Source organism: Anabrus simplex, chromosome 1 (assembly GCF_040414725.1).
Source record: "Anabrus simplex isolate iqAnaSimp1 chromosome 1, ASM4041472v1, whole genome shotgun sequence".
NCBI lineage: Eukaryota > Metazoa > Arthropoda > Insecta > Orthoptera > Tettigoniidae > Anabrus > Anabrus simplex.
The window spans coordinates 1,016,876,468-1,016,893,315 of record NC_090265.1 but is presented as its reverse complement, the minus strand read 5'-3'; the positions used below and the strand labels follow the sequence as shown (position 1 = coordinate 1,016,893,315).

Genomic DNA, 16,848 nt, shown 5'->3' with positions numbered 1-16,848 from the left:
AGGAAGGTCTTAAAAGTAGACCTATTAGGCAGTACCATATGGCTCATAAAACAGCCATGAAGGAGTTTTTAAGAAGTAATTATGATCGGTGGAAAACTGTAAATAAAAATGTAAACAGGCTCTAAAATGGGTTTAAAGCAATTGTTGAGGAATGTGAAAACAGGTTTGTACCTTTAAAGGTGGCAACGAATGGTAAAGACCCACTTTATTATAACAGAGAAATAAAGAAACTAACAAGGAGGTGCAGATTGGAAAGAAATAGAGTTAGAAATGGCTGTGAAGTAAGGAGAAATTGAAGGAACTTACTAGGAAACTGAATCTAGCAAAGAAGTCGGCTAAGGATAACATGATGGTAAGCATAACTGGCAACATACAAATTTTAGTGAGAAATGGAAGGGTATGTATAAGTATTTTAAGGCAGAAACAGGTTCCAAAAAGGACATACAAGGAATCATTAATGAAAAAGGGGAGTGTGTATGTGAGAATCTTGAAAAGGCAGAAGTATTCAGTCAGCAGTATGTAAAGATTGTTGGTTACAAGGAAAATGTTCAGATAAAGGTGGTGACTAAAGCTGCTCATCCACTGTAAGCGACTACACGCGATTATGAGAACAGGCTATTACGTGCGCACTAGCACGACTGATCCCAAAGAGAAGACTGTAAAAAACCACATCCACTGTAAGCGACCTTGTGCAGTCAAGTTCACGCGACTATAGCCGACAACAGGCGACAAGCGACAGATCCCCCTCGAATGAGATTTGCCGCTTGAAGTTGCCTATACTCCATGGTTCCTGCAAGCACCTGGTTGTCTGTCGTCATCATATGCAACATTATTTTCATTAATACTACACAGTATCAATCAAAATTTGTCATGGATATAGATAGTGAAAAGTTGATAAGTGCAGTTTGTGAAAGAACACACCCACAAAATATGAAACATGAACACTATCATTCTCAAGATATACGACTAAACTATGGTAGAAAGTTGCAGAGGAAGTGGGTGTTAATAATGGTAAGTATTCTTATTAAATTATTATTTATATAATACACTGAAGAATCCAGAAAGATATGAAGACTTTCTGGAGGCTAGGAAACATGCAGCGAAAGTGATCCGCCAAGTAAAGCGTGCATTTGACAAAAACCAACTGACACAGATCGAGCAGGACTTCAATAAGAACAATACTAGGGATTTCTATAGAACCTTCAAACACAACCTCACCAAGTACACCCCACCAAGTCTACATTTCCGAGATCACAATGGAAAAGTTGCCTACAACAACAAGGATAACTGCCAAATCTTGGCTAAATATTTTGAATCTCTTCTTAACTGCGAAGAACCAGAATCAGAATTCACCTTTGAAGAATCCAGACATCCCAACCCAGACTCTTCTCCCCCCACAAAAGAGGAAATCAAACAGATAATTACATCATTAAAGAACAACAAAGCACCTGGAGAAGATGCGATAATTGCTGAACTCTGGAAGGCTGCAGGTGAAAAGGCGATCGATAAACTAACTGAGATCATTCGCGAGATCTGGGAAACAGAGAAGATCCCAAATGATTGGACAGCAGCCCTGATTCATCCCCTACATAAGAAAGGTGACAAAACAGATGTAAACAACTATCGCGGCATCTCCCTTCTCACAGTAACATACAAAATTCTCTCAAAAGCCCTTCAAACTCGGGCAGAAGAGCAACTTGATTCACAGTTGGGTGAATACCAAGGAGGCTTTAGAAAAGGACGATCTTGTGCAGAGCAGATCATGAACCTTAAGTCTGTCCTGTCGTACCTAAAATCCAGGAATAAGAATTTTGTAGTTACTTTTGTTGACTTCCAAAAAGCCTACGACTCCATAGACCGAAACACACTCCTCCGCATTCTGAAGGAAATGGGCTTAGACAACAAAACGAGAGCTATCATTCAACAGACCTTAACCAGCACTATGTCCAGGGTGAAATTCAGGGGAGAAATTTCGAACGTCTTTGAAATCAAGACTGGTGTTAGGCAAGGGGATGGACTATCACCGCTTCTCTTCAACTGCGCTCTGGAGAAAATCATTCGGGAATGGCGCAAGGAGATGTGCAAGGAAGAGGTTGAGAATGGCCTTAGAATAGGATATAAGAAAGATGATCTTATCATAGACTGCCTAGCTTTTGCAGATGACCTAGCGATCTTTTCTGATTCCCTAGATACTGCTGAAAAACAAATTAACCAACTGAGAATCCAAGCAGCAAAAGCTGGCCTCCAAATCTCTTTCCAAAAAACAGAGTTTATAACCAACATCAAGCCAGCCCCCAGAGAGCTCATTGTGGAACAGGGAAAAATCAAGCAGGTGGAAAAGTTTAAGTACTTAGGCGAGTGGATAGTACCTAACAACTCTGAGAAAGAAGCAATCATGTGCAGAATCAACAAGATGGAGGTGGCATATCAGCTGTCTAGGAATGTCTACAACAAAAGATCAGTGTCCATCAACGCCAAGCTTAGGCATTATTGTTCGGTTGTACGCCCGGAAGCACTGTACGCAGCAGAATGCCTTGCAATAAACAGAAAAGGTCTGATGGAAAAGCTAGAAGCTAAAGAAAGAAAAATCCTGAGAAAGATTCTTGGACCAATCAAAGAAAATGGTGAGTACAGGAGACGACACAACAGCGATCTGTACCAGCAAATGGAGAGGATAACGGACACGATTCGGAAAAGGAGGATTAATTTTTATGGCCATATAGCACGCATGAGCACACAGAGACAAACCAATAGGATCTTTTCCTACTTACTTAACAAGAAAACCAAGGGACCCTGGTTTATCGAAGTTGAAAAAGACCTTCAAGAAATAGGAATCACACTCGAAGACATCCAGAAACGTGCTCCTCTCCAGAAAAAGCTCCAGGGATACAAGAGGTTCCAAGAAAGGCCAAAGTTGAAAACAGGCAAGAAGTGGACTGATGAAAGGAAGGAGGCTCACAGAACGAGAATGCGTGAGTACTGGGGAAGAATTAAAGCTCAAGGATGCAAACGGTTGAAATAACGTGGTCCACAGCAGGCCGAAACGAAGAAAGAAGAAGACACTGACTGACAGAGCAAATGCAACACCAAGAAGGAGTGGTTCGAAAGGGATGAAAGTTGGGGAAAAAACAGAGACGGCACGGACGAATAATTGATGTTCATTTCAAACCGATATGCAGGTTACACAATGCGCACGGCATCGACTCAGTAGGATGTAGGACCACCGCGAGCGGCGATGCACGCAGAAACACGTCGAGGTACAGAGTCAATAAGAGTGCGGATGGTGTCCTAAGGGATGGTTCTCCATTCTCTGTCAACCATTTGCCACAGTTGGTCGTCCGTACGAGGCTGGGGAAGAGTTTGCAAACGGCGTCCAATGAGATCCCACACCTGTTCGATTGGTGAGAGATCCGGAGAGTACGCTGGCCACGGAAGCATCTGTACACCTCGTAGAGCCTGTTGGGAGATGCGAGCAGTGTGTGGGCGGGCATTATCCTGCTGAAACAGAGCATTGGGCAGCCCCTGAAGGTACGGGAGTGCCACCGGCCGCAGCACATGCTGCACGTAGCGGTGGGCATTTAACGTGCCTTGAATACGCACTAGAGGTGACGTGGAATCATACGCAATAGCGCCCCAAACCATGATGCCGCGTTGTCTAGCGGTAGGGCGCTCCACGGTTACTGCCGGATTTGACCTTTCTCCACGCCAACGCCACACTCGTCTGCGGTGACTATCACTGACAGAACAGAAGCGTGACTCATCGGAGAACACGACGTTCCGCCATTCCCTCATCCAAGTCGCTCTAGCCCGGCACCATGCCAGGCGTGCACGTCTATGCTGTGGAGTCAATGGTAGTCTTCTGAGCGGACGCCGGGAGTGCAGGCCTCCTTCAACCAATCGATGGGAAATTGTTCTGGTCGATATTGGAACAGCCAGGGTGTCTTGCACATGCTGAAGAATGGCGGTTGACGTGGCGTGCGGGGCTGCCACAGCTTGGCGGCGGATGCGCCGATCCTCGCGTGCTGACGTCACTCGGGCTGCGCCTGGACCCCTCGCACGTGCCACATGTCCCTGCGCCAACCATCTTCGCCACAGGCGCTGCACCGTGGACACATCCCTATGGGTATCGGCTGCGATTTGACGAAGCGACCAACCTGCCCTTCTCAGCCCGATCACCATACCCCTCGTAAAGTCGTCTGTCTGCTGGAAATGCCTCCGTTGACGGCGGCCTGGCATTCTTAGCTATACACGTGTCCTGTGGCACACGACAACACGTTCTACAATGACTGTCGGCTGAGAAATCACGGTACGAAGTGGGCCATTCGCCAACGCCGTGTCCCATTTATCGTTCGCTATGTGCGCAGCACAGCGGCACATTTCACATCATGCGCATACCTCAGTGACGTCAGTCTATCCTGCAATTGGCATAAAGTTCTGACCACTCCTTCTTGGTGTTGCACTTGCTCTGTCAGTCAGTGTATGTCGGGCTGAACAGCTCAAACGGTAGAGTGCTGGCATTCTGTGCCCAACTTAGCAGGTCCGGTCCTAGTTCAGTCTTATGGTATTGGAAGGTGCTCAAATACATCAGCCTCGTGTCGGAAGATTTGCTGGTACATAAAAGATCTCGTGTAAGACAAAATTCCCGCAACTTGGCGTCTCCAAAAACCATAAAAAGGTAGTTAGCAGGACATAATACAAATAACTTTTTTATTATTATTATTATTATTATTTCAACAAGGTAACGTGTGCAGTTCCCATTATAATACAAAATGGAAAGGAAATTTAAAAAAAAAATGGCACATTTAAGTGGAAACAGTACCTAAAAATGTTCAATTATTTGTTTCATGTTCACAGAAGTATGCTAAAAACTTGTCTCTGATGCCATAAGCAGTAGTAACACTTGTGTTTTCGGCTAGTGAAGCAAATCTGGTGGGTGCACCACTGGTTTCTGATTGTGACTACCAATGTAATAATGCCACAGCTTGTTGTTCACCTTCTTTAATAATTTTAATAAGTTGACAATGCCTACTACAGAAAATCATACAGACCTGTATGGAGTACAGATGCCAACTGACAGTCGCATGAAGTCGCCTGCAGTGGACGACCCCAGTCGTGTATATTCGTATGAATCAAAGTCGCCTGTACTCACCTGATTACATAGTCCCGCCTAGTCACTTCTAGTGGACGAGCAGCCTAATGCTAAAGTAGCATTAAAATTTATCTATGATAACAATTACATTTACAATAGGATACAAAAGTTAAAACTAGAAAAGCGGCTGGAATTGATAAGATTTCTGGGGATTTCTAAAGACAAGGGGTTGGGATATAGTACCATATCTGAAGTACTCATTTGAATTGCTTGCATGAAGGAGCTATAACAAATGAACTGAGAGTTGCTATAGTAGCCCCTGGGTATAAAGGAAAGTGTAATTGACATAACGCTGGAAATCCAACGCTGAAAACGCCAATCATTTTGACATGGATTGCATGTAAGCTTTGGGAAAGCATTCTTTCTGATTATATTAGACATGTTTGCGAAATTAATAACAGGTTTGATAGCAGGCAGTTCGGATTCAGGTTAATAACAGGTTTGATAGCAGGCAGTTCAGATTTAGGAAAGGTTATTCCACTGAAGCTCAACTTGTAGGATTCCAGCAAGATATAGCAGGCATTTGATAGGGTGGATCATGAGAGACCACTGGCAAAAATGAGTGCAAATGGACTAGAAAAAAGAGTGACTGAATGAGTTACTATATTTCTAGAAAATAGATCTCAGAGAATTAGAATAGGCAAAGTTATCTAACCCTGTAATAACAAAGAGTGGAATTCCTCAAGGCAGTATCGTTGGACCTTTATGTTTTCTTATATATAAATGATTTGTGTAAAAAAGTGGAATCAGAGATAACACTTTTTGCAGATGTTATTAAGTATATAGTAATAAATAAGTTACAGGATTGTGAGCAACTGCAAAATGACCTCGATAATGCTGTGAGATGGACAGTAGGCAATGGTATGATGATAAACGGGGATAAAAGCCAGGTTGTCAGTTTCACAAATAGGAAAAATCCTCTCAGTTTTAATTACTGCGCTGATGGGGTGAGAGTTCCTTTTGAGGATCATTGTAAGTACCCAGGTGTTAATATAAAAAAAGATCATCATTGGGGTAAACACATAAATGGGATTGTAAACAAAGGGTACAGATCTCTGCACATGGTTATGAGGGTGTTTAGGGATTGTAATAAGGATGTTAAGTAGAGGGCATACAAGTCTCTGGTAAGATCCTAAACAGAGTATGGTTCCAGTGTATGGGACCCTCACCAGGATTACTTGATTCAATAACTGGAAAAACCCCAAAGAAAAGCAGCTCTATTTGTTATGGGTGATTTCCGATAAAAGAGTAACGTTACAAAAATGTTGCAAAGTTTGGGCTTCTCCATCATTAAAGACAATGGGTTGGGATATAGTACCATATCTGAAGTACTTATTTGATTATTGTTTGCATGAAGGAGCTGAACTTAACCATTATGCACAATTGCAACAACACTTCATCCTTTAATATATACAGGAAACCCACCCACACTATCAATACCATCCAACAAACTTCTATGCACCCAGACATACATAAGAAAGCAGTATACAATAGCATGGTCTCAGAGTATTGACTGCTCCTTTTCCTCACAAGAATTATAAAAAAGAAATTAATACTATTTACAATGTTGCAGAATACAACAGTTTCAGTAGAAGCTTCATCAATAGAATCAATATATATAGGAGCAGACCCAAGACTAGCCTCGAAAATGATTCCGCTCCTAAAGAGAAGTTTTTCATTTTCACATTCAATAATAGTAGCATTTACCAAATTTCTAATATCTTTAAAAACCACAACATTAAAGTAGCTTTTAGAATCTCCCACACTAACTCCAGACTTATTTTCAATCCACACTGTCAACAACAACAATAATAATAATAACAGACACTTGAAATCAGCAGTTTACAAATTAGAATGCCAATCCTGCAATTCCAGTTACGTTGGTCAAACAGGCCGCAATTTTGTCATAAGATACGCCGAACATCGCAACGTTCCCAAATATAATCGTTTTTCAGCTATGACTGAACATCATACAGAATCCAGTCAATAGATAAAGATGGCACAAAAAGTACGAGATAGAGAGAAATCCAAGCCAGAACAGGTAAGGGACGAGGGGAAGATCAGAGACCTCGAGCAAGTTTACCGGGACAAGAAACAGAGTTAAAAGAGTAGTAGAAGAGAAGATAAAGTGCTGGGAGAAATTTACTCAAAAACTGAAGGAAGACAGCAGAGACAATATGAAACTATTGTTCAGAGTGATCAAAAACAAAAGGAATTCAGTTGAAAACATCAAAGCAATTGAGGATCCTAATGGAAACCTGGCCTGGAAAGAAGAGGACAACAGAGAGGTTCTGAGGAATCATTTTGATCACCTATTGAACAGGACAGAAGCAGATCAGAGAACAAAAGAACCAGCTGTTGAAACCTGCAGAGGTACCTCCCATTACATGGGCAGAAACAGAAGCAGCCCTTAAGAAGATGCTGCAAGGGAAATCCCCAGGAATCGAAGTCAGCACAGACATGATTAAAGCAGCAGGAGTCCAGGGTCTACAGTGGCTACACAGAGTGCTCTTTGGAAAGATGGCAAGATACCTACTGACTGGAGCAAGTGTGTCATTATCCCCCAGTTTAAGAAAGGAAATCAGCGAACTACCGCTCCAAATACCGGAGAATAACACTCCTTTCGCATGGGCTTAAGATTCTTAAGAAAATTGTAGGGAGCAGATTGCGGGTCATCTTAGAGCCACAGTTTGAAGAGGAACAGTATGGCTTCAGGCCTAACAGGTCCACAACAGACCTAATTTTCAGTGTCCATATGTTAATGGAAAAATATTGGGAAAAGGGCAAAGATCTGTTTATGGTTTTCCTTGACATTGAGAAGGCATATGACAGCATTGCAAGAGAGAAGATATGGTAATGCCTAAGAAAAAGGAATGAGCCAGAGGGACTGGTGAGGAAAGTTCAGATGCTGTATGAGAACTCTACCAGCTGTATGCAATTGGGTGACTGACATTCATCCAGGTTCAAGACTGAAAGTGGAGTCCAGCAAGGCAGTGCACTACCCCATTATTGTTTATCACAATCATGGATGATGTAATGAAGAACATCAATAAAACCTCTGGTGAACTAAATGCAATGGCCTTTGTTGATGATGTTATGATCTGGGGAGAAACTGAGGAACAAGTACAGTCGAGACTCAATGAATGGAAGGTTAAGTTCCACAAGTTCAATCTCAAGATAAGCAATCTCAAAACAGTAGTGATGGCAATAAACAGAGAGGGACGACCAGCGAACATCAAGCTAGCAAACCATTCTCTAGAAAGTGTGGAAAGCTTTACATAACTCGGCAGTGTAATATCTCGAGATACACTAGTCACAAAGGAGGTGGCAAATGGAGTGCAAAAGAGCTCGCACTTTTACCAGCAAGTATGAACACTCCTCTGGGATCCCAAAGCACCAATAAAATCAAAGCTGGTGATGTTCAATCACTACCTCATACCAATCTTAACCTATGGTATAGAAACCTGCATCCTCACTAAGAAAGACTCATCAAGGTTGCACGCATCAGAGATAAAATTCCTTAGGTCCACAATTCAAAAAACCAAACTGGACAAGTTGAGGAATGATGTGGTTAGGAAGGAAGACTGGGATTGTTACATCATTGTTAGATCGGATCAGCACATCCAGACTGAGGTGGTTTGGACATGTAATGATGATGGAGCCAACAAGGACAGCATATGTTAACATGGAGCGACATGTGACAGGGAAACGGATGGTGGGAAGACCAAGAACCCACTGGATGGACATGGACAGACGATAACTCTAAAATTCATTAGTGAATACTTCAGCAGTAGTACTGTTGGAATACTAAAATGCACTATGCATGATAGTATCTCTTTTGTATCAAAGGTTGAATTTTATGCAGTAACTCAAACATTACTTCTGACATTCGAAAGTTAGCAAATAAATAATGTTATTCGTTTCACGTCCCACAAACTGCTTTTACGGTTTTCAGAGATGCTGAGGTGTCTGAATATTGTGCAGCAGGAGTTCTTTTGCGTGCCAGTAAATCTGCCAACATGAGGCTAACGTATCTGAACACCTTCAAATACCACCGGATTGAGCCAGGATCGAAGCTGTCAAGTTGTACTTGCTCCAAGATTATTCATTCTGGTTATCCATTTTCACTCCGATTCTCCTTTTCTCCTAACTTTGCTCACCCAATCCTCAACTTCCACTAAAATGTCATGCAACACGCAACGAATAAGTCATTAGCAAGTTTTACTCATTGTTGATGGCTGTTCATCGTATCTCTGATCTAGTTGTCGATGCAAGAACGACTGAATCAACTTGAGTAACAAATTGCCATTTACCACTGTACTAAATGCTGTCTTAAGTGTTGAACTAGTTAAGTAGTAACTAACCACTTACTTCTGTACTAAAAACTGTCTACGTGTAAACCGGCCATTAGAATGCTTTCCTGGTTAGAAACACTGAACTTTAGCTTCCAAGGCTTATACTGTATATAGCATTTTTGACAATGAAGACACTTTGTTATGTGTAAGGAAACAAGTTCTCTCTTCCCCCGTCATTCACCCTTTATAAGTTCACAGTCAGAATTAAAAAGCCTGTTTTAGGCAGCCTAGAAAAGCACTAAAAATGTTAGAATAAAAACTATCAAAATCCTTAGTCCAAAGGCTGATTGGAACCTCAACAGATCCACCATCTACTATCATAAACAGGCCAGGTGTCACTGAAGAGATGTACTAGGCAAATGAGCGAGATAGTTTTCCATTGCTTACCTCACCACGCCAGACAGTCCTGTTATATGTCAGCCTTACAAGTCTACTGAAACACACCAATCAACCCTATGGGCAACATGCTCACACCATTCATCACACGGATTGGCTGCATAAAGAATGGCACTGCCAGCATTGCTCATACCTCAGCCATTTCATGTCAAAGCCAAGGATGAGACAGACAGAAAAATGAAAGTAACAAGCTTGATCTAGCCCATGTCAGCAGACACAGCACAGTCTACACACTGTATCTCACAAGAGATGAATCTGGGCATAATAAGCACTTAAATTTTAACTTATCTCCTGCACTTTTTTTTTTTTGTTACTTGTTTGACGTTGTACTCGGCTAACACATTGAAGGTTTTCAGCAACAGAGGGATGGGAAATGGCAAGTTTGAGAAGATTGCAGCCATGGCCTTAATTAAAGTACAGCCCCAACATTTGCCTTGTGTGAAAATGGGAAACCACGAAAAACCATCCTCAGGGCTACCAACAGTGGGATTCGAACCCACTATCTCACAAATGCAGGCACACATCTGTGCAAGTTTTACCACACAGCCAACTTGCTCAGGAATGCAAAATATTAAATAGTAGTTTTACTATAATTTGTAATGTCAGTTTGTTATTGATCCCAATTCCGTCAAGACAGAATGATGATGATGATGATGAGGAGGATGATGCTTGCTGTTTAAAGGGGCCTAACATCTAGGTCATCGGCCCCTAATGGTACGAAATGAGACGAAATGCAATAACAAATTAAAAGTCCAAAATCCTCCACTGACCAGAATTCAAAACGTGAGGACAAAGAATGAAGGAATGGATATGAATTTAAAACAATCAGTGGATACGACCCGCAATGTCTCGCATTCACAGAAAGTGACATGATGATATAGTATTACTGACCAAGGGACTGAGTCTATAGCATAATACTGAATCGATGATGCTTTTAGTCTAAAGGGGTCCAAAATCCAAGTCATCGGCCCCTCATAATGGTACTTATCACTAGGAAAGTAGAACCATGGTATTTATCATGGTGCGGTACTAACCAAAAATAGCATAGACTCGTGGTACTCCACAGAGTATGGTACTACTCACAGGTAATGAAATTCGCACATGTAATACAGACCTATGGTATTTTGCACATTGCGGTGCCATTTACAGGCAACGCAAACCTATGGTGTTCATCACATAAGTGTACTAACCACAGGGACTCGCGCTATCCTGTGGTGTTCCTTGTATAGTGGGTACTAATCGTAGGCAAGCCAGAACTATGGTGTCGCTCATATAGTGGTACTAATCACAGGTACTGTAAAAGCTGACACCGTACTCTTTTGCTACTAATCACAAACCTATTTGGTACCTAACATAGTGGTACTACGCACAAGTAAAAGCGACCCATGGTGTTCCCCTCGTGGTGGTACTAATCACAAGTAGTTTCATGGTTCTAATTTAATCATCCCTTGGTCGCCCCTTTCAGTCACCTCTTACAACAGGCAGGGAATACCGTGGGTGTATTCTTCGTCTGCGTCCCCCCACCACAGGGATTGTGCATTTGGTCCGTGAGAGGTACTATATTTTCCTCAAGCACGCCGGCAAGCCGGTTAGGACCCCCTATCCGCCACCTGGGAGTATCACCTCTCCCCCTGTTATGCCAGCGTAGCAGGTTCGTGGAAGACAGAATGAAACCGTACTGAAACTGTTGTAAAACAGCAATAACCATTAACACACTATTTAAACAAAAATGCTTTCAATGATTTCTGCTTTGGTATTCTGAGTAAACTTAAAGCAATCTAGATAGAAAACATATTACAAAACTCTCACCACTCTGAATAAAACACAACCACTTTCCAACACCATCAAAAAAGAAAAAATCTCAGCATTACATCATGGCTTCTCTAGTCATCACATAAGTTGTCATGTGATTGCAAGCCTGCACACTGATTAAATGTTGCAGAACACACACAGTAGGCCTACATCATTATATGCTGTCTGTTCAGGCGATTATAAGTGGTCTCTCTGACTATGAGGTTCTTCAGTCTGTTGAAACATTGAGGATAAAATGAATTTAGAGAATACCTGAAAAAAGAAAATATTTAACAATCGATTATAACTGAAAATGATGCCATTAATTAACAGAGAATGAAACATATTCTGTGATACGGATGATGATGATCTTTCAAGAATGAAACATTCCATTCTGTTTTAATTAATGGCATCTTTTTTCAGGTAAAAGCTGTTTTTAATATTTTCTTTTTCTGGTATTTTCTACATTCATTCTATCCTGAATTGCTTTTAACAGACTAACCAACCTCCCAGTTATAGATTAAGTCAAAACAGAAAAGAAATGGCTTCCACCATAATAATACAATTTTAAAAAAGAAATCAAACAGGTGGTCTGTTACTGTCTGCCAAATGATGACACAGGGATGGAAGAAAACAAAAACAAAAAGGAAATTTTAACTAAGGATGTTTTAGGCATATAAACAAGCATTTATCGCAAAATAGGCACTAACAGTCAAAATGCACACTAACAAACAATTTTCAGGGCTGCTGACAGTGGGGTTCGAACCTACTATCTCCCAAATACTGGGTACTGGCCGCATTTAAGCAACTGCAGCTACCGAGCTCAGTCTATTTTAAATAGGCTAAGTTTTTTTCTTTTTCCACTTATAATTTTGTTACCATATGTTTTCTTTTTCAGGTAGTTTATAAACTCATTTATTCAAAATCAGTTTTGACAGAATGAAGAATATAGGCCTAACATTTAAAAACTAACAGAGTCAAAACTGAAGAAGTGATTGCTTCAAATATCAAATTTAAATTTATTCTTCATAATTTGGCCCAAAATTGACTTGTAACTTCATTCACCATATTTAGCAGCAGTAACAAACAGGCAGTATAGTAAAAAGCCTCAGCTTAAGTCATTAGATATACACTCAGAGTTTAGGCCTATTATCAATTTCTTTAGCTCATTATTTTAATTGTAGAGTTCCTAAACATGTTCAAACATTTCCCTTAACCATGATCTAAAGCCTACCTTTCATAGCAACTTATTTATATCCCAGAACACCTAATTCTAGAACCACCAAATACACGATTCCACACAGAGAATAACAGCAACACAGTTTATACACACCTCCAAATACATGGAACCAAGGACCAAAGATATACCTAGCTACAAAATGAATCAATATCTGTTTAATGGAGAAGTGAGATTTTAAAACACCAAGAGAAGCTGTCAAATTTTCTAGAGTTAACAATTTAGAGAAGAATAAACAGATATCAGTTTCCATTGACACTAGAATAGTCTAGTGTATGAATCAGGATACTTTCCAACCCTAACCTCACAATCTTTACACCTACCATAACCTATCCTCTACAATGATGCAGACTAAGATCATGAAGAATTAACTTTCAGGTGGGGTAAATCATCAGATCATAACAAACAAAAAACTCGGTTCGTTAGGAAACAGAACACGGTCCAACAAATAGATCGTGTACATTAATTTACGCGGAGACTGACAATCCACAACTGAGGAATTAATAAAGTAACCTCTAAAAGAGAAGAACGTATAATAGTGTGACAAGAATAATTATATGAGGCATCTGACACGGGTCACTCATCATTCTTAATGGAATATAAACACTAAAGTAAATTTCTCAGTCCCAAAACTTATTTTTACTAAAAGGAGTTATTCCAGTAAGTAAAAGAGAATACCTATATTTTTATCATTAATGTAATTATTGACAATAACCATTAACATGAAAATCGCTATCATACCAATTCAAAACTCTCTGCATTACACGAGACACGTTAATATGTATTCGATCAACATGTCAGTGTCAATATCACTGAAATGATCTCTATAACCAAACAGATAGGGGTTAACCAAACAAGACATGGTTATAGAACATAAAGTTAAAACGAACAAAAAGACCTGAACTCAAAACAAACCTATGCAACTAAAAATATATTCTTACCGTAAATGGTATTCCTTCTACACTTCCTACAGCAAAACAGTGATCGCCTGCATTGCAGGCACCACTCAATATTTGGTGACAATTCATTACGATATTCCACACACGGAAAGCTGGCCAAGTGCAAACATTACCACATTGTCAAAGTAGTATTAAATATTCCTCACTTGACTCAACCATCACTACATATTATATGATTTCCATCTTAAAACTGGTATGCACGAAGCCATCTTCTCGATCTTCTCACATTAGGACTTCACGGCCTCCGTGTTATCAAACCATCCATACAAGCTGTAGAAGTGAGATCTGACAAGTTATCCAGAGGCTTTCCATTAAACCGACGAAGAATCTCTAGTGTTTGAAGATCGATTTTCGAGAATAGGAGGATACGATACAAATTAGTTTCAAACTTACGAAATGTCGATTACAATACTGTACAATTTATAGATATCAAGGTAAGTGTATTAAAAGCATACAAATGACTGGTGATAAATAGCTTTAGAATACATTATAAGATGTCACTAGATGCGGCGTGAAATGTCACTCCAGGACATTATGTAGGCTGTAAAATCATCGTCCATATTTTATAATATTGGCCGAAATGTCCAATTTCAACTACAAATATGATTTCCATCTTAAAACTGGTATGCACGAAGCCATCTTCTCGATCTTCTCACATTAGGACTTCACGGCCTCCGTGTTATCAAACCATCCATACAAGCTGTAGAAGTGAGATCTGACAAGTTATCCAGAGGCTTTCCATTAAACCGACGAAGAATCTCTAGTGTTTGAAGATCGATTTTCGAGAATAGGAGGATACGATACAAATTAGTTTCAAACTTACGAAATGTCGATTACAATACTGTACAATTTATAGATATCAAGGTAAGTGTATTAAAAGCATACAAATGACTGGTGATAAATAGCTTTAGAATACATTATAAGATGTCACTAGATGCGGCGTGAAATGTCACTCCAGGACATTATGTAGGCTGTAAAATCATCGTCCATATTTTATAATATTGGCCGAAATGTCCAATTTCAACTACAAAAATCCTTCGATTACGTCTCCAATTTATTGGATCAATATTCTGCGTCCACCTGTCCATTATGGAGTTCAAGGATGATTATGATGATGATGATGATAACGAAGACATAAACTATGATAGACGAGAGCCTACAATTACATTAAATATATTACATTAATATATTACATTATTTTAATGGTGGTACCTGTAACTAACATTTTGTATTATTAAGACCCTCATTAGAATAAACATTTTATAAATATTTATATTTTTGTATGGTACTAATCACAGCTGTTACAGTTTTGTCAATGAAAACAATATTTTAGTTCACTCTAGCGCATTATATCGATTACACTCCGGTAGTCATAGATATTATTATTATTATTATTATTATTATTATTATTATTATTATTATTATTATTATTATTATTATTATTATTATTATTATTATTATTATTATTATTATTATTATTATTATTATTATTATTATTATTATTATTATTATTATATAATTCGCTGGGGCCATCAAGGACCACGTTAAGTCTTCTTGCATTTGACACTGAACTTGGCCTTCTTTAGAGCCCAAATTTCCCTCATTCTTTGTGAGTGGTCCCGCTTACGCTCCTCTGTCCAAGGGGCACCGTGTCTTCTCTTCGGTTGCTTGTCTCGGTTTAGCCCGTTCGTCAATATTTTCTTGCGAAAGAGATCTCTGTTAAGGGCGTCTTCAGCTTAGATATGTAGCATTTGCAGGTCTTCTTTGGTATTTCTAAACCAGGGAACTGTGGTTTTGGGGTTTGAATAAAAAAAGTGAAAGATTTCTTTAGTTAACTTTCTTCCGTCCATTCTTTTCAGATGACCGTAAAATCGTGCCCGTCTTTTTCTGATTGTGTCGGTAATTTTCTCTATTTTGCTGTAGACTTCCTTGTTGGATCTCTTTTGGCGGATTCCATTTCTGTACTTTGATCCCAAGATTCCTCTCACAATTTTGCGTTCTCTTTTCTCCAGTTCTTCAAGGAGTCCTTTGTTGGCATTTAGAGACAGGGTTTCGGCTGCATATAGAACTACTGGCATCAGAACTGTTTCATAGTGACGTATCTTGGTGTTTTGGGAAAGGCATTTTTTGTTGTAGATTGTGCGGGATGTTTGGCAGGCTATTTCCAGTTTGCGTACTCGCTCCTGAAGTGCTTCTTTGTCCAGTCCATTTTTCATGATGATCTCACCCAAGTACTTGAATTTATCTACTCGGGTGATGTCCCCGTATTTTGTATGGAGTTTTGGTGGAGCCTCTTTGATGTTAGTCATTACTTCTGTTTTCTCAAACGATATCTGCAAACCAGTTTGTCCGGCAATTTCCTTTAAAATTTCAACTTGAGCTCTAGCGGTTTCTATGTCGTTTGAGAGAACAGCAATATCATCGGCAAATGCTAAGCAGTCTGTTGCGATCCCCTTGGATTTGGTTCCTATTCTCAATGGACTGTAGTTGGTTTCCTGTAATCTCACCCGCCAGGTTCTGATGATCTTTTCAAGAACACAGTTGAAGAGTATCGGGGATAGCCCATCACCTTGTCGGACTCCTGTTTTGATGTCAAAGGAATGCGAGAGACATCCGTGGAACTTCACCTTGGATTTTGTATCGGTCAGGGTGGCTCTAATTAATGCCAGCAGTTTCAAATCAACTCCAAATTCATTTAAGATGTTTAGCAGGACTTCCCGGTCAATGGAGTCGTACGCTTTCTTAAAGTCCACAAAGACAGACACATACTGCTTGGACCTTAGTGTACAATATCTGATGATCGTTTTGAGATTTTGGATCTGTTCAGCTGTTGAGCGACCTTTTCTGAACCCTCCTTGGTATTCACCTATTTGATGTTCGGCTTGTGCTTCCAAACGCTCCAGGATGGCAAGTGATAGAATTTTGTAAGTCACGGGTAGCAAAGATATTCCTCTGTAGTTG

The 16,848-nt window shown here is 40.1% G+C and overlaps 1 protein-coding gene across 2 annotated transcripts in view; it reads right to left on the bottom strand.

The window, feature by feature from the left end:
- Positions 1-14,139, bottom strand: part of Rbcn-3A (Rabconnectin-3A) — a 732,274-nt gene extending 718,135 nt beyond the window's left edge. For both annotated transcript variants that reach the window (XM_067136957.2, XM_067136958.2), the window contains exon 1: positions 13,870-14,139. In XM_067136957.2, the coding sequence (XP_066993058.2) occupies positions 13,870-13,956 (87 nt within the window). In that variant the 5' untranslated portion in view covers positions 13,957-14,139. The remainder of the gene's footprint in view (positions 1-13,869) is intronic.
- Between the last annotated feature and the right edge of the window lie 2,709 nt (positions 14,140-16,848).